Source organism: Ipomoea triloba, chromosome 10, assembly GCF_003576645.1.
Source record: "Ipomoea triloba cultivar NCNSP0323 chromosome 10, ASM357664v1".
Lineage (NCBI taxonomy): Eukaryota > Viridiplantae > Streptophyta > Magnoliopsida > Solanales > Convolvulaceae > Ipomoea > Ipomoea triloba.
The window spans coordinates 8,379,666-8,401,471 of NC_044925.1; the positions used below are offsets into that span (position 1 = coordinate 8,379,666).

General features: G+C 34.6%; 2 protein-coding genes across 4 annotated transcripts; both read left to right on the forward strand.

The window, feature by feature from the left end:
• The first annotated feature begins 472 nt into the window (after window positions 1-472).
• On the forward strand, window positions 473-10,769 carry LOC116031841 (myb-related protein 330-like). Of its 3 annotated transcripts, XM_031274157.1 has the most exons (4): window positions 511-629; window positions 4,287-4,419; window positions 4,504-4,617; window positions 9,751-10,769. In XM_031274157.1, exons 2-4 carry the CDS (start codon window positions 4,350-4,352, stop codon window positions 10,686-10,688), a joined length of 1,122 nt encoding a protein of 373 aa, XP_031130017.1. In that variant the 5' UTR covers window positions 511-629; window positions 4,287-4,349; the 3' UTR covers window positions 10,689-10,769. The 3 variants fall into 3 exon arrangements, with proteins under 3 accessions (XP_031130018.1, XP_031130017.1, XP_031130019.1); XM_031274159.1 differs by lacking the exon at window positions 511-629 and having other exon boundaries at window positions 4,384-4,419; window positions 4,529-4,617; XM_031274158.1 differs by lacking the exons at window positions 4,287-4,419; window positions 4,504-4,617 and having other exon boundaries at window positions 473-629.
• A 2,559-nt stretch (window positions 10,770-13,328) lies between these two features.
• Window positions 13,329-16,488, forward strand: LOC116033472 (ras-related protein RABF2b-like). Its single transcript, XM_031276216.1, has 7 exons — window positions 13,329-13,555; window positions 13,804-13,881; window positions 13,979-14,146; window positions 14,241-14,289; window positions 14,531-14,604; window positions 15,038-15,131; window positions 16,145-16,488. The coding sequence occupies exons 1-7, from the start codon at window positions 13,517-13,519 to the stop codon at window positions 16,243-16,245; spliced, it is 603 nt and encodes a 200-aa protein (XP_031132076.1). The 5' UTR covers window positions 13,329-13,516; the 3' UTR covers window positions 16,246-16,488.
• Window positions 16,489-21,806: the final 5,318 nt, after the last annotated feature.

Genomic DNA, 21,806 nt, shown 5'->3' on the forward strand with positions numbered 1-21,806 from the left:
AATTTCACATTTTCATCTTAGTCAAGTAAATTTTTTTTTTCTGCCTCTAACTATCATATCATCAAAAATATTTTATTTCAATTTATAATGTGATTTTTGTATTTGGACCTTATTACGAATAGTTGATATTTTGTCATTGATCTTTCTAACTTTATTTAAATTTCACTCCCACTCCAATGATTTTATAGGTAGCCGTTGTTGAAGCATGTCTCTCGCTCTTTCTTCAATCTGATCTGTTTGATTAAATTAAACACCAAAAACGATGTTATTTTCATCTATGTCACACACTGCACGCATAACATTTACTGATATTTGGACAAACGCAGTAGCTTGTCTGGGTAGGTAGAAATTAAAAGAGATTTATTATTTTATGAAAATATACGATGATGTACGGGGTAGGAAATGACAGAGAGAAACTTGTTAATATATATTTGCGTGTGTGTACGTAGTTGCAGACTTGTGGTAAGGAGAAGCGAATTGAAGGAAAATTAAAGGCAGCATGGGTCATCGCTGTTGCAGCAAACAGAGAGTGAAGAGAGGATTGTGGTCTCCTGAAGAAGATGAGAAGCTCATAAAGCACATTACCACTTTTGGCCATGGCTGCTGGAGCACCGTTCCCAAACTAGCAGGTACGTAATCTCATCTATTCTACTGCCAAATTCTTTCCTGCATGTTCTACGGCAAATTATGCTATAAACCCGCAAGGTGAACCGAGTCTATGTTTCATATTTTATAATTTTATGTTCACAATTTTAAAACTCTATATTCACAATTTATATATGTAATTTTGAACTCTATGTTCACAATATAGAGTTATGAAATTGTGAACATGGAGGTATGAAAATGTGAACATAGAGTTATGAAATTATGAACATGAAGTTATAAAATTTTGAACAGATTCGGGTTCACATTGCACGGTAGACCCGGGTCAATGGCATAACAACTGATATTCTAGTGCCAACTGCCAAAGACCTTATATATGGTCAAACGGCATAACTGTGTCCCTGGACAAATTATATATGAATAGATACTACATTGTAACATAGTCAATATTACTCAAAAAATTTTCTAGTCTACAACATTTATCTTTTATTTTCTTGCTTAATTATTTTCTTCAAGTCAGTTCTCATAACCAGACAACATATTAAATTAAAGGTAAAGAGTATATTTATCTCTGACCATATATAGATAGCCACCAGATCGACATGATAATTAGTGGAGTATTTGATTTGTTCCTTCATTTTTAGTCTATCATATTAACTATAATTTCAATCTCTAATTTACACATTGTTACAAATTAAAATACTTCATTATTACTCAAAAAGTAAATATTTTCGTCTTTCATATGCATCTTAGGAATCAAAACTGAAACTTATGTAAGAATTGATTTTATTTAGTTCTTCGATGATTAATTACTATGGGATACATTTGTAATAACATGCACATTAGAATTGCGATTTACAATTGCATTTGCTCAAAATAGATCAAAACTGCAGTTTTTCTTGATTAAAATGAATTACACTAACAGTTTGCAAAATTAGTTCTTAGATGTGGTTGAAATTATGTAAAGCAGATATGTATGAAAATATTAAGCAATAAAGGAAGTGCCAAAAATAAGTACACAGTTGAATTTGATAACGCAGTTGGAGAACGCCTCCTAATCTGCGGGGCAACGCCCAAAAACCTTTTTCACTTAAGAACAACCCGCTGGTTTTACAATTACAAGGTTCAATGAATTACAAAACTAAATCTATCACCTATTTAAACATTAACCTTATAAACTAACTTTATGAAAAAAGTTTACAAATACAGTTTGAACTAATTCTACCAATTAAACAAACTGTAACCAACATGAATTTTAACACAGCTTGTACTGATATAACTTGGAGTTGATATTTGCGGATAGTACACCAATCTTTCCCTATATTGAAGTTCCTTTGTAGCACCTTCGTGACTGTATATCTATATTTTGAACTATATGGAACTTTGATTTTCTTCATTGTGAATGAGCCTATTTATAGTGCATAACTTTGCTCGTTGAAATCACGTACGCATGCATCCACTATCTCAATTCACTCCACACGTTCGCACATGCATATAGCTTTTCCTTAATTCATGCATTCGCATTCCATTTCCCTCTCTCATTTCTTTTGCGCCACAAGCATTTTCTTTACACATTCATATTGCATTTTCTTTGTATTTTGCGGCCACATCACCCATGCATGCATTGCATTTCAATTATCCATTTCTCACGTACTCACAAACATTGCATTTCAATTATCAATTCCCCACGTACTCACATGCCACACATCACATATTATATTCACTTAATCAATTATGGTTTGATTTCATATGCCAATTACTATACGTAATATATGTATATACATAATATATTACTAACAATCTTCCCTTTGGCATATGTTGATCAAGCAATTCTCCCCCTCAATTTATACCAAGTCTCTCCCTCAATGTCATACGCACTCTCCCCCTCAATTCATAGCCGAGTGTACATCTAGTTCTCCCCCTTAATTCATACACACTCCCCCCTTAATCATAGCATGTCTCTCCCTTTTGATAAACATTAGCCAAAGGTAACATAGCTACAACAGTATGTATTGAATAATGCAAGAAAATTCAACTAAGAGCATGCAATTGATAAGATACAGATAGATACTGAAATTTGAGAATTTCACAAAGGGAGGATATATAAGAGAGGTATATCAACATGAGAGCCCCATAAGATCAAACATGGAAATAACAACACTGGAAAGCTTTCACCGTACACCAGACTCTTCTCAAGTCCTTTTGAAACCATATTTAGTACTGAGTAGCCCTCTTCCAGGTAACCAGTTTAAGGAATACTTTTCACTAGATAGCTTTCACTTCAGGCTGTTCTAGGGTTCTTTTGAACCGTAGCAGACACCGGGTAGCCCTCTTCTAGGTAAGTATGTCATAAATTTTAATGGAGCGTTTTACACTTAGACAGCTTTCACTCCGGGCTATTCTAGGGTTCTTTTGAACCGTAGCAGACACCGGGTAGCCCTCTTCTAGGTAATCAAGAAAAGTATCAATTGGTAAAAATGTTTTTGAGAGGATGGAGCAATCATATAATTCATACAAACTTCAAGTGTAATATGTGTAGCAGGAGTAGAAAATCAAGAACTTAGGGCTATTTTGATGAGCAGGAAGTTGAGTGGGAAACGAGCAGCAAGCTTTTTTAATCAAATCAAGAGAACAATCCACAAGCTATCAATAGAATGCTTTAGATGAACTACTTGCAAAAATCAACACTACTACTGAAAGCTAAATATTACCAATGAGCTGACCCTCAACAGAACATGGACCAATCTATAGAATCAACTGATTATGCAAAATCTGAGAAAGTAGCAGTTTGATTGTTTGGATTTGGTCCATCGGGAATAACTTTAACAACTCCTCGCAGCATGAGAGTCTTAGTAGTCCATAATCTTCTTTGATTGGCTCAATTTCTTCCTCAAAGAAATTCATCATCAGTCTTCTAAGAACCCTGTATCACTAGCAAACCATATAAATATGACAAAAAATCTCCTTCTTTCTTTCTCATACACCTTTAATCTTTTCTTGTCAATGAACTTCTCTTCATCTGGCGTACAAGGTCTGATTTTTTCTTCTTTTTGTTTTGTTTTTATTTTTTTTTATTTTTAAAACAAGTGTATAATTGAATCTGCAAAACAAACTAAAAAGATGAAAATCAAATAATTTTGAACCAAAAAAGAAATGAAACAAAAATAAATTAAGCGAGGGAAAAAAATTATTTTTTTAAAGACCAAAAAAGATCATTTTGTTGTCAAGCAAGTTTGCTTGGGTCACCACACTTGTCGTGGTTTGTTTTGCCTACAACGCCTTCACCCATGTCCTTTCATATTACACCTAAAACAAGTTTTGTTAAAATAATTATTCACATACCTCTTGCCTTCAGTGTTTCTCCTTGGTCTCTTTTCTGGCACCCATGAGTTTTTCTGATTTCCTTGCCTACTTGTGAATCATAGACCTGCTTTGTTATGTTTATTCACTCCTGATTGAAGGATTTCATTTAGACTATTGGTGCCTGTGTTGAACATTCTCACGCGTTTTTTGAAATTTTCCAATTCCTTTTGTAGGTATTGTTCATTTGAAACCTTCGTATCTAAATTAGTATTAAGTTCTTCTACTAAGGCTTTTAGGGCTGAATTTTCCAACTCTAGAGACTCAACTTTCTTTATTAACATAAGGTTCAACTTACTTACCTTACACCAGTTATTGTACAGATCTTCATAAGCTTCTGCGAGGTCAACATCCTCATCGTCAGTCTGTATCTCTTCATTTGCCTCATGTGTAAGGTCAACATTATCATCGTCATCAGTCTGTATCTCTTCAGCTACCTCATGTGCTCCTGTTGTGGTAGGTTGCATCTGATTTGAGTCGTCCCTCATTACCTCATTGTCTTTCGCAAATTCTTCTGCAATTTTGAACAACTTCTCGTAGTTTTCTCGTTCTTCCACATCGTCAGGATGATACATGTTGCCATTAAATGCAACAAAATTTCCTGTCTGTTGTTCTGCTTGTTCACCATTGTCAGAATCTTCATAATCGCTCCAGGTAAGTGAGTACGATTTCTTATCTTTGTTGTTTCCATAGTCCGCTGCAATGTGTCCATAACCTCCACATTCATAGCATTGAATGTCTTTGAGCTTGAAATCTTGATTTTGATGGACTTTTTGCTTTGGAATATTTCCAGTTCCACTTCCTTTGCTATTTGTTTTCAGTCTTCCTTGCCCCTTAGCTTTCTTTAGCATTTTGCCAATTGAAATTATGTAATGTAGATATGTATAAAAACATTAAGCAATAAAGGAAGTGCCAAAAATAAGTACACAGCTGAATTTGATAACCCAGTTGGAGAACACCTCATAATCTGCGGGGCCACGCCCAAAGACCTTTTTCACTTAGGATTAACCCGCTGGTTTTTACAATTACAAGCTTCAATGAATTACAAAACTATATATACCACCTATTTAAACATTAACCTTATAAACTAACTTTATGTAAAAGTTTACAAGTACAGTTTGAACTAATTCTACCAATTAAACAAATTTTAACCAACCTGAATTTTAACACAGCTTGTACTGATATAACTTGGAGCTGATATCTCCGGATAGTACACCAATCTTACCCTGTATTGAAGTTTCTTCGCAGCACCTTTGTGACTGAAATTTCGATTTTCTTCATTGTGAATGACCCTATTTATAGTGTTGAATTCATAACTTTGCTCGATCAAATCATATATGTACGCATGCATCCACTATCTCAATTCACTCCACACGTTCACACATGCATATAGCTTTTCCTTAATTCATGCATTCGCATTCCATTTCCCTCTCTCATTTCTTTTGCGCCACATGCATTTTCTTTACACATTCATATTGCATTTTCTTTGTATTTTGCGGCCACATCACCCATGCATGCATTGCATTTCAATTATCCATTTCTCACGTACTCACAAGCATTGCATTTCAATTATCCATTCCCCACGTACTCACATGCCACACATCACATATTATATTCACTTAATTAATTATGTTTTGATTTCATATGCCAATTACCATACGTAATATATCAATATACATAATATATTACTAACAATCTCCCATTTGACATATGTTGATTAAACAATCACAAGCTATTCTCCCCCTCAATTTATACCAAGTGTCTCCCTCAATGTCATACGCACTCTACCGCGCAATTCATATAGCCGAGTGTACATCAAGTTCTCCCCCTTAATTCATACACNCCCCCCCCCCCCACCCTTTAATCATAGCATGTCTCCCCCTTTTGATAAACATTAGCCAAAGGTAACATAGCCACAACAGTATGTATTGAATAATGCTAGAAATTTCAAGTAAGAGCATGCAATTGATAAGATGTGGATAGATACTGAAATTTGAGAATTTCACAAAGGGAGGATATATAAGAGAGATATATCAACATGAGAGCCCCATAAGATCAAACATGGAAATAACACTGGAAAGCTTTCACACTAGACTCTTAGATAGCTTTTCAAAAATAAGTTAGTAGTTTTTTAACTTTTTTCCATCTTTATCCTTATTATTTTAAATAAATGGCATCATTTACCACTCCTAATTAAAACCGTTTTTTCCTTTTCTCTTCAATATGTTTGGTTGTAATTTCAATTTAACATTTGTGTGTTTGAACATTAATTTTGTATGAACTAATTTTATGAACTATAAATATTTTGTTTTACTATATATATTTTCAAATATATGTTCTTACTTTATATTTTATTAAATTTATTTATTTTATATTTTAATATGTAAACTAATCTATTAAAATTTAAAACTCTTTAAATTTTATGAAGATGTCCTTTTTAGTCTTTTTTACATTTATCAGCTTATCAAAAAGTTAATTTTACCAAACACTTTTAAACATAACAACTAGCTTAACAACTCTTCAGATTTCAGCTTCGAGCTTATAGTTTTTCAATTTTCAGCTACATTTTAACTTCCAACTACCTTTTCAGCTAAGTTTGTCAAACATAGCATTAGTGGGATTACTCGATAGCCTCACCCATTCAAAGTTAGTCTATGTTTCACAAATGATGCGGAAAAAAAATATAAATAACTTGTATGTATCATCATCTTTAATCTTGTGTATTTTATTAAGCTTTTCAGCAAAATTCTAGTAAATATATTAATCAATATATTACAAAATATATTAATTTTTTATGCAAATAAATAATGAAAAATAAAAATTTGTAATAAATACTCCGTAATGTAATATTTTTTTTATGAAGGTAATATAATATAATATAGATATAAATATAAAAAAAATTAATTTTTATTTTTAAAAATTTTAAATAATAAAAAATTAATTAATATGAAAATTATTGAGAATATTAATATGAAAATTATTGTTTATATACTTTATACAAATGCTCATAAACGTTAAATTAAAATTTTTAGTTGGAATTTGAAATTAGAGATATGGATTGATTAAATGATAGTTTAAATATATATATCTATTAATATAACTATGCTAGATTCTTAAAATTAAAAGTTTTGGACGACCTTTACAATGTGAAAGCTTTNCCCCCCCCCCCCACCCTTTAATCATAGCATGTCTCCCCCTTTTGATAAACATTAGCCAAAGGTAACATAGCCACAACAGTATGTATTGAATAATGCTAGAAATTTCAAGTAAGAGCATGCAATTGATAAGATGTGGATAGATACTGAAATTTGAGAATTTCACAAAGGGAGGATATATAAGAGAGATATATCAACATGAGAGCCCCATAAGATCAAACATGGAAATAACACTGGAAAGCTTTCACACTAGACTCTTAGATAGCTTTTCAAAAATAAGTTAGTAGTTTTTTAACTTTTTTCCATCTTTATCCTTATTATTTTAAATAAATGGCATCATTTACCACTCCTAATTAAAACCGTTTTTTCCTTTTCTCTTCAATATGTTTGGTTGTAATTTCAATTTAACATTTGTGTGTTTGAACATTAATTTTGTATGAACTAATTTTATGAACTATAAATATTTTGTTTTACTATATATATTTTCAAATATATGTTCTTACTTTATATTTTATTAAATTTATTTATTTTATATTTTAATATGTAAACTAATCTATTAAAATTTAAAACTCTTTAAATTTTATGAAGATGTCCTTTTTAGTCTTTTTTACATTTATCAGCTTATCAAAAAGTTAATTTTACCAAACACTTTTAAACATAACAACTAGCTTAACAACTCTTCAGATTTCAGCTTCGAGCTTATAGTTTTTCAATTTTCAGCTACATTTTAACTTCCAACTACCTTTTCAGCTAAGTTTGTCAAACATAGCATTAGTGGGATTACTCGATAGCCTCACCCATTCAAAGTTAGTCTATGTTTCACAAATGATGCGGAAAAAAAATATAAATAACTTGTATGTATCATCATCTTTAATCTTGTGTATTTTATTAAGCTTTTCAGCAAAATTCTAGTAAATATATTAATCAATATATTACAAAATATATTAATTTTTTATGCAAATAAATAATGAAAAATAAAAATTTGTAATAAATACTCCGTAATGTAATATTTTTTTTATGAAGGTAATATAATATAATATAGATATAAATATAAAAAAAATTAATTTTTATTTTTAAAAATTTTAAATAATAAAAAATTAATTAATATGAAAATTATTGAGAATATTAATATGAAAATTATTGTTTATATACTTTATACAAATGCTCATAAACGTTAAATTAAAATTTTTAGTTGGAATTTGAAATTAGAGATATGGATTGATTAAATGATAGTTTAAATATATATATCTATTAATATAACTATGCTAGATTCTTAAAATTAAAAGTTTTGGACGACCTTTACAATGTGAAAGCTTTTAGTTGATTCCTAGTGTGAGACTGTGAGTGAAATGCCTAACGGCTGCGCTGAAGGTTTTATTGTTTAGGCAAAAATAAAAAATAAAAATTATGACTCTAATAAATCAACCTTGTTAACTCATCAAAACGAATAAGCTCAATAATCTGGAGATGGAGTGGATTAGGCCTATGTTTGGCAAACGTAGCTGAAAGCTTAAAAGCTGTAAATTTGAAACTGAAATCTGAAAAACCGTTATGTTTAAAAGTGTTTGGTAAAGTTAATTTTTTTAATAAGCTGATAAATGTAAATAAAAAAAAAAAACTAAAAAAAGACATCTTCATAAAATTTAAATAGTTTTGAATTTAAATAGATTTGTTCACATACTAAAATATAAAATAATGAAACCAATATATTTTAATAAAATATAAAGTAGGAAGATATATTTGAGAATATATAAAGTAAAAACAAAATATTTATAGTTCTTAAAATTAGTTCATACAAAAATTAATGTTCAAACAAACAAATGTCAAATTGAAATTACAATCAAACATATTGAAGAGAAAAGGCCAAAGGGTTTTAATTGGGAAGGGTAAAGGATGTCATTTATTTAAAATAATAAGGATAAAGATGAAAAAAAAAAAGTTAGGAATCCTACTAGTTTATTTTTTAAACGCTACCTAAGGTTTATGATTTCAAAATAAACTCTTATTTTAAGCTACTAACTTATTTTGTGAACATATCACACAGAACTTATAACTTATTAGTAGCTTAAAATAAGTTTTGCCAAACAGAGCCCTAACTCAATTGAAATTCCTAATTATTGTAGTCTATGTATGTATGTGTGTGTGTGTGTGATTGGTGAAGATAATGTCTTATTGAACTTAGATAATCAACAATTCTAAACTAAATAAAAAAAAATGTGCATGGTGAAAATTTACTAAAACATTATAAAATTTTCAATATTAAAAGTACACAATGCAAAATTACAATATAATGTGCATTTAATTTGATGTAAAAAGTGCGCTCACTTTGTAATTTTGTGTAGTGAAATTTTAGAGTGATAGATCTTATAATTTTGCTCAATACTCATTTGTATATAATTTCTGTAAGAAGACTTGTTCTCAATCACCAAAAGTGAGCCTTGTGAATATAATATTTTATAGTTCATGGAAACATTATATTTGTGATAATTTGTAATGGGGCCTGGTGACAAATTAAATTTAAAAATGGTAGTGAACAAAATTGAAGTAATTAAATAATGTTTGAATAAAATAAAATAAATAAAATGTATGGTGTTTGTTGAGTGATCTGAGATGGAAATTAATTATATTGCAGGGCTACAGAGGTGTGGGAAGAGCTGTCGATTGAGGTGGATCAATTACTTGAGACCGGATCTGAGGAGGGGATCCTTCAGTGAGCAAGAGGAGAGAACTATAATTGATGTTCACAGAATTATAGGTAACAGATGGGCACAAATAGCCAAACACTTGCCAGGGAGGACTGACAATGAAGTCAAGAATTTCTGGAACTCTTGCATCAAGAAGAAACTGATTGCTCAAGGCTTGGATCCAAATACTCACAATCTCATCTCTCCTAGCCAAGCCAAGACGACCAAACACAACAACTCCCATACTCGTCACCAAAAGTCATCCTCCTCAGCTTTCACTATAGAGACTTGTTCTTCATCCCACAAAGATGTTGTTCCCATAGAGATCAAAGCCACTCTTGCAGCAGCTTTCCCACCTTTCCCGCCTAACACAACTCCACCAAATGACAAGTTATTATACCATAAGAATACCATTACACTGAGCCATGAGAGGAATAATCCAGTATTGGATTATGCCAGCTGCTCTTCAATGGAGATCACTTCCAATCACAATAATCTGTCTTCTTCCTCATCCTCCAATCTTTCGGGGTTCGGAATCTTGAACTCTAACAACTGCATGTGGGGAGGTACCACTAATCTTGAACTCCTGTTTGGAGGGAGTACTGCTGCAGGTAGACAAGAAGAAGAAGAAGAAGAAGAAGAAGAAGAAGAAGAAGAAGATCATATTCAAGAGGAAAAGGAGGTTGGGACTGAGACTCAGACTGGGGCGAATCAAGTCTACAAGCTTAATATTGATGATGAGTTCAACAACAATAATGGGCAGAGCATACAGATTAACTTGTTCGACAACTCTAACATTGGGATAGACTTTGTGGAATCTTCACTCATGCCCTGTGCCATGTATTGTAATGCAAATTCTATGGACCAACTTCCTTGGGATTGCTAATGTTTTAAACTCAAAGCATAATTTGTTTATGTCAATCGGATCTTTACCCAAGTTGAAATAATATATCTATGTCTCTCTCTATATATGAAGGTAGTATTTTGCGGTGAGGTGTGATAAGTGGTAAAACGAGGAAAAATCCCCGAGTGTCGTGTCTATCAAGGATGACAAATTGGAGCGAATTAGTGTAGACATTTATGAGGGTAATAGATAAGAGTAGCAAGGATTACTGAGGGTCATTTAGATAATATGTTGGGGGTTTTGAAAGCAAGATTAAACTAAACAATATAAAGGGAAAGAGGGGTGCATGCCACTACTAGCCAAGCGATTGATTATCATGTGGAATTTGAAGATGAGTTTCGGGATTGAACTAGGGAGTCACGGTATTTGTACCGAGTGGCGTCACATTCAGACTCTCAATCCTCATTCAGTTGAGGCATTTTATCGAACAACTTGCTTACCACTCCTCTCGGACCTTGTCCTTTCGGACTAAGGGCAGGGATGTAGATGAGTTGGGCTCATGAGAGGCCGCTACCGCGCACACCCTCACTTCCACTTAGTTCACTAACTATTCCGGCCGAAATAGAAGCAAAGTTTTAACAACATCACCGACACAAGACTACAATCATACTCCACATCTCCATAAACATAGGCAAAATTCAAGCATCAATCAAAGGCCTAGCATGGGCACACACACCCCTAAGCTACTCTACTCAAGCATATCAAACAATAAAGAACAACAATCAAAATTAAACAAAGCAATAATTTAAAGAAACAATCTTTCTAAGAAATGAGTATTATACCCAAGGAAACATGTGATCTACTTCTTCAATCATTTCATCCATCTCCATCTTCTAATCTAAGAAAAGCTAGTCTATTCTAGTGGGAATGTGTTTGTTTTTCCTCCCCAAAGGGGAAGAAATGGAAATAAAATCAGATCTAAAAATGTTGGAGAGTCCCCCCTCAAACAATGAGAAAATGGGGTTTAAATAGCTGTCCAAAAGTCGAAATCCGCGGTTGCCCTAATTGGATCATCCACGCCATCACCACACGTGGTGGGTGGCGTGGTTGCGTACTGGAAACAGTCCACGCCTATCACCACGCGTGTTGGTCTCGTGGTGGTCTCCTGCCCGGTTGATTATTTGTTTGTTGCTTCCTTTTTGGCCTAGGACCTTGCTATACCCTGCGGAAATAACTCAAAACACAACCTTTGCGTTGAATTTGTCAATTTGGTCTTAATTAGAGTCTTTAAGCACGAAAGATGATCATAAATTGGTGATGAAACTACATAATGTTGTCCAGAAATGACCCTAAACTTGACTGTTCTTGGCGCTTATCAAAGTTTCCACACTTAAACCTTGCTTGTCCTCAAGCAAGCATACTATTTAAATCCTAATCATTTAAGCGCCAAAAACAGTTAAGTGTGTGTGGGTTGATCAATTGATTTGTGTGCAGGTGTTTTGGGATAGAGCGAGCGAAATTCCCTTCACTATCTACCAAGACTATTAAGCTTAGGTCAACCAAATGTAAGGAATATGCTGAGGAAGTGAAGGTCTCCAAAGGTAGGTTTCAACAACACTCGCACTTTTCAAACATGCAAACAACGGAAATTCGTCTTTCATTTTGTTGGGGCCTAAAAGCCGATCCCACTAGTGGGAACGATGTGCACACTCTAGCCAATTGTCCAACCATACGCCAAAGCCCCTGTACGAAAAAATAAGTGAGGGTAGGGCATGGAGCGCTCATCGCCATGGCTTGGGCGATCACTCATTCTTCTCACCCTCTCGGCTTATTCTTTCGAGTCACCCGACTTCACATGGATCTCCATGCTTTTTCGAAGACAGTGCAATGGGTGCCCGAATCCAAGCGGGGCGGCTCACCTCCTCTCTATTTTTCTCATCTTCCAAGATCTCTTTGGGACAACCGACTTCACATGGATCTCTATGCTTTTTCGAAGACGGTGCAACGGTTGCCCTATATCCTGGCAAGATGGCATGCCTCGCGTTTTATCTCTGGGAGTGGCCATTTTGAAGCATTTATTCTCAATTCGCCAAATCTACCCCTCATGCTTTTTTCTTGGGATTAAGGGATTTTTCACTCTTAAGCTCACTATAGAACTTGGCATTGGTAGTAGGCCACCACTTGAGCAATCTGGAGCCAAAAACACCTTGCCCGCCCCTTTATTGGTAGCTCTGGCAAAAACCCTTCTAATATCCTGCCTTTGTTTCTCAATCCAAGCCATTTTAAGTTGGATATTCCAAACCTCCCCGCGAAAGATCACATCATTTCACCATTTCCATAACCACCAAAAAGTGATGGGCATGTGCCATAATTTGATTTTGTTAATTAGTGAAGAAGTAGCTTGGGGCAGAATTGGGGTTGCCCGCAAGTTGGCAAATTTTTAGAAAAAACCTAGCTAACTGATACCAGATAAGAACTATATAAATTGTATTGAATGAGATCAATTGAAAGATTTATATTACATTGATATATATAATGAGAGAATTAGTGGAGATTGGAATAAGAAAATTACACAGAGACTAAGATAGGGTGTCATAATATAATTCAAATACATAGAGTACGAATAGGTGGGATAAAATAGTAAACGGAAAGTTCGAGAGAACAATGAAACGACCGGTTTACTGCGTCAACGTTGAACTATCGTATGAGTGGGGTTTGTCTGGTTCAATTCACCTAATCCTTCTTCCTCGTCAATATTCGATCCTGAATACAAAACCCTTCGTTTTATAACTATAATAATTCTCCTTTTATTGTTTCTTGATCCAAAGCAAAAACACTGAATTCGCATCGGAATTGAATCGATCAACGCCATGGCCACAAGCGGAAACAAAAATATGAACGCCAAGCTGGTCCGTAAATACTTAATTTTTCTTTTCTTGTGTGCGTGTGTCGGCGGGAGAAGGCGCTTGATTATGAGATTTCTCATCTGGGTTGCTCTAACTCTTCTCAATTTTCGAGAAATTCTATGCTTAAATGGTTAACGGCATCTTGTGATTTGGAAACCTTTACTTGTCCTTGTCTTTCGGTTGCAAAATTTTATGTTTAGTCAGTAGATTCTGTTTACAAATAACATCTGCTGTGTTTGAGTTGTCTACAGGTGCTTCTAGGAGATGTTGGGGCCGGAAAATCTAGTTTAGTTTTGCGGTTTGTTAAAGGACAGTTTGTTGAATTCCAGGTCAGTTGTTAATTTGGTATTTATTTATTTATTTTTACAGAGATGGGTTTGGAACTTGAATTTTACTAAACTTGGTTTCTTGTATCTGCTAATGTAGGAATCAACTATAGGAGCTGCCTTTTTCTCTCAAACAGTGGCAGTAAATGATGCTACTGTTAAATTTGAAATATGGGACACAGCAGGTCAAGAGAGATACCATAGTTTAGCTCCAATGTACTATAGAGGAGCTGCAGCTGCTATAATTGTGTATGATATAACAAATCAAGTAAGTGGAGTGGAAGCTTCATAATTATTACCTTGTAAAGTTGTATGTATTGCAGAAATTAATTTAGGTTTAATTCTTGATTTTTTCTTTGTAGGAATCCTTTGAAAGAGCAAAAAAATGGGTCCAGGAACTTCAGGCACAAGGTTTCTAATGCTCATGTTGCTTCTCTATTTTCCCGGTTTACTTTTTGTTTGTGCTTGATGCTTTTCTATTTTTCTTGTGATTTAGCCCGAGTATGGTACGGGCTTAGAGGGTAGGCCTGCTCAGGACACCTTGTTGTCTAACAAAAAAACAAAATTTCTGATTTCTCTATGTGAACGAGTTTTAGTTTCATTTATTTATTCATTTTAAATTCGCTTCTGCCCTCCTTGCTGTTGTCGCTAGGTAACTCAAACATGGTTATGGCGCTTGCTGGAAATAAATCTGACTTGGTAGATGCAAGGAAGGTGGAAACAGAGGCAAGTACATTTAATTCTATTCTCTGGGTTTGAATGCTGCCAACAAAAGCATGCTCTAAGTATTTAATGGTGCAATTGATCATGGAACCGAGCTGACAATTGTTTCTTTGGTTCTTGTTTCAAACAATTGACTCTATAAATAACCAAGTATTTAGCCACCTCTTTTGTTCTTTTCATTTTTCTGTCCCCGTTTCCCTTCCAATTATAATTCTATTTCTTCCAAATGTAGAAAGATCATATTCTAGGGAAAATAGAGTGATTGCTACACACATGATTGACTTTTGTTGATAAGATATGCACAGCTTGAAACAGGGTTCTGATTTGTGACTTAAGTAATGGTTGATTGTGTTACAATACTAACAGGAAAAGTAATTTGGACTACACATTATTCTGAGCATTATTGTTACTGAAATTTTTGTTACTTTTGTTGCAGGAAGCACAAAAATATGCAGAGCAAAATGGCCTTTTCTTTATGGAAACCTCTGCAAAATCTGCAACCAATGTAAATAGTATTTTCCATGAAATAGGTAAAGTTTTTATTCGAGGACTTTACTTTCTTGGTGCAACATCTTTTTCCTTAGCACTCACCCAGCCCAAGGTCACACCTCTTAGCATGGTCACTTAAGATACTACTTTCTACGCCCTTCTTTAATTACAGCTCCAAAACCGATGCAGTACTTAAATGTTTTCGAAACTTCCCATTTTGCACATATGGAGTCTGATATTAGGGTCACAATTATTGGCAGTTGTAAGAAACGCTATTTTTTAATAGTTGTCATGTGCTTACATCAATATCAAGTGGGCTGATTTGCTGTTCTTTCAGTTGGTGACTATAATGATGATTGTTCAATTAAATGTCTCAGATATGCTATCACCCCTAAAATGTAGAAATTATTATGAGTTGTGGCTGGCAAATTGTTATAATGATTTTGAATCGGATGTCTCAGTTGCTTTAAATGTCTCTATAATGCATATGCTTTTTTATGATCGCTATGTAAATCTTGCTTTGTTTGCTCAATCTCACGTGTTCTGCACTTGTGCATGTATGTTGAACTGCATCACTTAAGTGTGTGTATTTGTTCAGTTAGATAACTGCTCAAGAGTCTATTTGTCTTTGTTAATAGTCCCACATTGAAAATATAGGAGAGAACATATGGGTTTATATGGCCATAGGTTATAGTAGCTAATTGATTGAATTCAATCTTTTAGTGTGGTTTGGCCCATGTGCATTATAGTTCAGTTGAGTGACCTTTGGTTCAATCTTAGATTATAACATGGTATGTCACCCGTGGTGGTGGCGTCCAAGCTTTTGTCAGGGGGGAGGTCTAATCCTATACTAGCTAATTGATTGAATTCAGTCTTTTTGTGTGATTTGGCCTTGAGCTAATACAATAAAATTTATGAGTTGGTTTTTAAATGATTCTCGTGATAGATTTAGATTGCAATTGTAGGTGATCATCTGCAATGATCTTTGCCTTCAATATTATTTTGTTTGGATGTAATCGCTATAACTGCCAAACTAACTGTGTTTGACATGCAGCGAAGCGACTGCCTCGCATGCAACCAGCGCCAAATCCGTCGGGCATGGTTCTAATGGATAGACCAGCTGAAAGAACTGCTACTGCTTCTTGCTGCTCTTAACTTCTATTGTCATCCTGAAACTACACATGGGTTTGTATTTTTTATTGTGTTTTGTTAATTACATGTTCTTATGTACCAAACATTGTGATTTGTCCACTCCTGTACAGGAATCCTTAATTTCATCATTTTCTAAGATTTCCCCTTTGGATCCTATGAATTTCCATTATGCCAATTGCCATAAGTTCCAATGACCACTGTTGTGTATCCACTATTCAGATGCATGTTTGTAAAATTTATTGAAAATTTTTTTGTACTGATAAATAATGAAATTTAGACGATTTTTAATAAGATTTGATTTTGCCGTTACGGATTAAATGCTAATTTTAGTCATTTTATTACAATATTAATTTGTTAATATGTCATTTTAAAATATATTTATTTTGCCTAATTTGTTAACAATATTTTGAATATTTCATTATCTCACAGTAGAATTATAAGTTTATTTAAAAAGAAAAAAACAAAAATTTAAGTCACGTCTTTTTACTTTATTAAAAGAAAAAAATGAAAATAGAAAAATATGGAGTTAATGTCTTATGAATTTTTCGAGTATAGTGATTTTGTCATGTTTAGTTTTAAATTTTTAAATTGATTACCTGTGATCTTTTGCCTTTTAAATTATTATTATTCATAGTTTAAGTTTACCACTCATAGTCTTTCAATAGTCATGGTCTTCCTCGAAGGATCATGAGTGGATAAAATTTGATAGTTGAAGGGCATATGTGGTTAACTTAGGCTGAAATAGTAACATTTGAAAGTTGAAGGATCACAAGTGATCCATTTGAAAGTTTAGGACTAAACGTGACATAGCCTCTATACTTGAAGGACCATTCAGATTTTATTAATTCATTATATCTAATATTACTTTATTCAAGACATATGATGGGCAATGATGACATAGATAGGAGAGTGTTTTTTTTTTTTTTTTTTTTTTAATTTCATTTGGAAGGGGGAAACCCACATAAAAGGTGAAGATTATGCACCATTGTACAGGTACCGCCACGATGGGCAGCTCATTCTATCCAACTCTAGTTGATTTAAAACTACTAAGGACGGTTGGGGGAGTACATGGAATCCTTTAGGAAAGAACTTGAATGATCTTGCCAACATATATGCTACTGTGTTGAGCTCCCGAGGCACTGCCTTAATCAACCAAGATTCCATTGACTGCAATTCTGGTCTACAAGCTTCAACACATTGAAAACCACACTACTTGCTGTGAGTCCACTTCTCATTGACCGTATCAGATCCGTAGAGTTACCTTCTAGGATTATTCTTTTGAAACCTAGATGGTTCGCTAACTGGATACTTCTCAATAGGCCCCATGCTTCGGCTTGAATGGGTTGACAAACTCCTATATTGTTGATAAAGCCGCCTAACCATTTGCCTGTTAAATCTCTAATAATTCCCCCACGTCCTCCTGTATTGGACGAATAAAATACAAATCCATCAAAGTTAATTTTGACTGTACCTTCTTCTGGCTTTTCCCAACTTCTTCTGTACCAAGCAGTCTGTTAGGCTGGTTGGCTGTGATTCACTGTAAAGGCTGCCTCTACTTGCTCTAGTTGTGCTGAAATCCACGACACTTGGAGTTCAAGGAGTGGATGGACTTTGTAAAGATTGCCTCGTTTCTCCACTTCCAGATCCACCATAGGGTGATTGCGAACATAGTACTATCACCATTTGGTTTGTGACCATTGTTCCTTTGCGCCAAACCAGCATCTAGCCAGGTGCGAAATGAGAGGTTTCCAGTGCCTTGGTGAAACTGTGGGAGTATCCTCTTCCAGACCTGGTCAGCCACCGGACATTTGCGTAGGGCATGGTCGATATTTTTCGGCATTCTGTTGCAGGTCCAACAAACGTCAGAGACCGCAAATCCTCTTTTCACTCTTAACTCGTTGGTCATTAGTTTCTCATGCCGGCTAACCAAATGAACGTTTTAATGCAATTTGGTATCTTGAGTTTCCAAATTGCATTCCACTTAGATGCTTCTAGAGGTGAGGAATATTCAGTCGCAAGATCATAAGCCACTGGGTGAGAGCGTGACCCACTATCTCCGGGTCTTCATTGAACCACGGGCATACTGGATCGATGTCGATGCCTCTTGATGTTGGTCTTGGTTGGGTGGGAAAAGTCTAAAGGGGAGGGGAAGGGGAGGGGTGTATAGAATTTCCAAACAATTTCAAATTAATATCAGTTTGTAATTTCAACTCCAAGTAACAATTTCAAATTAATACTAGTTTGTAATTAAGAACGTAAAGTGCTATTGTTAAAACTAAGTGATGATGAAGAGACATATCACATGCAACACATTAGATAGGCTTGACATAGCTCAAATATAATGTGTATGAAAATTAGCTTGCATGCAGATGTGATAGGTAGCAAACCTAGATAGATAGGATAATAAACCATAAATGGGTTAGTAGATAATAATGCAAGAATAAAAGTACTGCAAGTAAAGTAAAGAGAGAGAGAGAGAGAGGGATGGAGAGAGAGAGATATTTATAGTAGTTCAGAGCTGTTGTAATCTTCCCAATCTACTATTCTCCTTTCACTCCAAGGAGGGAATTCACTATATTTAATCACCCATATACAAATAGTGAACAAGTGTCAATCCAACACTTTTTACAACTCCGAGTGCCCCACATAAAGCTACACTCGATCCACTGAGTATATCGCGTTGAAGTTTTTAGTCTTTGTGGGATGGAATTGAAAGATGTAAACGGAAGTGGAATTCCCAAGTGTCGAACTCACGAGAATGAAAAATTGGAGCTATGTCGAGTGTATGACATTTGTAAGAGTGCGTCAGCAAGAGTTGCTAGGAGCAAGGTAATGAAGAGGAACATTTGGAAACATTTGTCACAATGGTAGAAAGCTAGCATCAAAGAAGAAGACTAAACAAGCAATTTAAATGGGGAGTTCGATTCGTTCTCTAGAGTTAATGCATGCATAGGGCTAAGATGAATTCAATTCAACGCAATTCATGTCTAGACTAAAGGGAGACAAAGACACCAACACCAAGTTGCGTAGAACTTGGACTCCTAATTCCTCAATCAGCAAGGACATTTTATCGAGCACTTAGTCTACCACTCCTTCCGGACCTAGTCCTCTCGGATCTTAGGGCAAGAATGTGGACAAGTAAGACTACATGGAAGCACAATCTCTTGTCACTACCACTCCCTCACACTCCTCACTCCTCACTCATCACCGGTAATGAGAAAAAGATCAAGACTCAACATCATCTACACAAGAGCAATTAAGACACAATTGCAAGAATCTAGCTAATTCATCATTAAAGAGCAAGCATGCATCAATTCTAGGTCATAGAATCCAACTCCTAGATCACGTACCTACAACTCATTATGAATTTGGAATAGCAATTGCAAGGAATTCAATTTAGCACAAATGGAATGAAATGTAAATAGAAAGAGAGACGAATTACCAAATTGAGTTCTTCAATTGTATCTCCCAAAATACATCACTTGTAGTTAGTTGATCTCTCTTAGAGAAAAAGTAATCTACTCTAAGCTCTCCGATGGAGGATGAAATCTCCAAAATTAAAACTAGTTCCAAGTTCGAAGATCTAAGATTGTAAGATTGATGTCTACAAAATATCTAAAACCTAGCTTAAATAGCCTTCCCTCCAATGCTCTTCATCCAAAATTCGTGCTGAGCTTTCTCCACGACCAAATCCACGAGCGTGGATCGCTCGTGGATTGATTGCTTATCCAGCCACGCTCCAATCCACCATCGTGGATTCGGACGTGGAACTTTCTAGTTCTTATCCACGATCTAATCCACGATCGTGGATCCTTCCCTGCCAGGCTCCATCTGAGTGATTCTTCCTTGGTTGCTCCTGATCCAGTCCATATGCCCTTCTTTGGCTGAAAACCTTCCAAAACCACTAAAGTGCAAGATATGATAGAGCTTTGCAACGTGTTCGCACATCTAAGCGCGGTTTCAACCATAAATTAACCCCAAAGGATAGTAATCGAGCATAAATTGACCCCTTTTAGACCCTTAAATATAAGTGTCTTTGGCATCTATCATGCGCAAAGCTATACTCCTACACCAACTAAGTGTCTCGCACAAAGTTACACTTAGTTACCACAAGTGTCTCGCACAAAGCTACACTTAACCAGGGTTGGTTTTTACAAGCCCCTTTGTTACTTTCCCTCTTTCTACACTCAGTAGAGATAGTTTTACAAAGAAATAAAGTTTTTCTCTCTCATACTTGAAGTTATATCGTATATAGCTCAATACTTGCTTATCACTTTTTTGCATCTACCTGTTCTTCAAGTCTTAATGGGTATTTATAGCTGAATAAGCTATTTGGCCGCTGTAGAACTTTCAATCTTGATCGTTCATTTTGCTTGATAATCTTTGTCAACTTGATCTGCAATACTTGATGGCTTTTGTCAAATGAGTTTGAAAAATCACCTTTGATTAACTCCATTTTTAGAAGCAAACCTTTTCCTCAAAAGTCAAACTCTGACTTGGGTAGTCTTGAAATTTGTAGCCAAAATTTTTGAATAATATGCGTCTCCCGATAATGTAAACACTTGACTTTGTTGCATTCTTGATTTGAAGTACCAAGTTGATCTTCCAAATATTTTTTAAATGTTGGTTCTTACTTGAGTTTGAATAAGTTCTTAGAAAATCATGTTGATATCTTTTGTGATCTTTGATGCCAGTTCCATGAAAATATTTTGTTGTCTCTGATTTGAATTTTTGCTCCAAAATTAGCTTTAGAGGTTGACCATGAAGTTGGCCATAGGTTAGCCATGAGGTTGACCACGGGGTTAGCCACAACTGCTTTAAGCTTGTCACAAGGTCAGCCACGCTTGCCTTTAACCAGTTGATCAGCTACAACCCTCCTTAGTTCGACTACAAGGTCAGCCACAACTAGACAACACGGTTAGCCACAACCTTGGATTCTTAAAATAAAATTTTTACTTAAAATAAAAATTTTAAAGCTTGGATTCAAACAAAGAACTTTGGTATGCATGGTAAGTAGTTTAACCAATGCTCCATATTAACCTATTAGTTAATATCTTCTTGAAATAATATTTATTCCCATGATGATCTTAGTAGCATTTTACTCTAGCTTAAATTAGCTAAATTCATTTGTAAGAGAACCTTATTCCCATCCTTGACTTGATTTTTTACTTTGACTGTCAGCATCATCCTCTACCTTGACTTTAAAATAATTCTCCAAAAATATTCAGCTTGAGTTTAAAACCCATGACTTTTGCCTTTAGATATAGCCTCATTACTTGTCAATCACTCCGATTTATCTTTTGGTGCCTTTCAAAGCAAATTATTTACAAGTAACATAATATTATAGAATTCTAATTTCCCAAATATATCTAGGAATTTTTTACTTGACTTAGGCTTAGGAGAGTATTTTCCTAGACTCAAAATAAAATAAGGGGACTACTAAAAAAAATTATATCTTGACTCATCAAAACTATTACACTTTATTGTTTAACACTTGAAATCAATTTGGTTGTAGTCAGTAGGATACCCTTGTTGCGCGCCAAATGAAAGTTTTTCAAGCGGGG

Coding starts and splice junctions, on each gene's coding strand:
- LOC116031841 (XM_031274157.1), top strand. CDS start 4,350: ATGTGTAAGGTCAACATTATCATCGTCATCAGTCTGTATCTCTTCAGC. Junction 4,420..4,503: donor CCTCATGTGCTCCTGTTGTG/GTAGGTTGCATC, acceptor AACTTCTCGTAG/TTTTCTCGTTCTTCCACATC. Junction 4,618..9,750: donor AATCTTCATAATCGCTCCAG/GTAAGTGAGTAC, acceptor ATTATATTGCAG/GGCTACAGAGGTGTGGGAAG.
- LOC116033472 (XM_031276216.1), top strand. CDS start 13,517: ATGGCCACAAGCGGAAACAAAAATATGAACGCCAAGCTG. Junction 13,882..13,978: donor GACAGTTTGTTGAATTCCAG/GTCAGTTGTTAA, acceptor CTGCTAATGTAG/GAATCAACTATAGGAGCTGC. Junction 15,132..16,144: donor TAGTATTTTCCATGAAATAG/GTAAAGTTTTTA, acceptor TTTGACATGCAG/CGAAGCGACTGCCTCGCATG.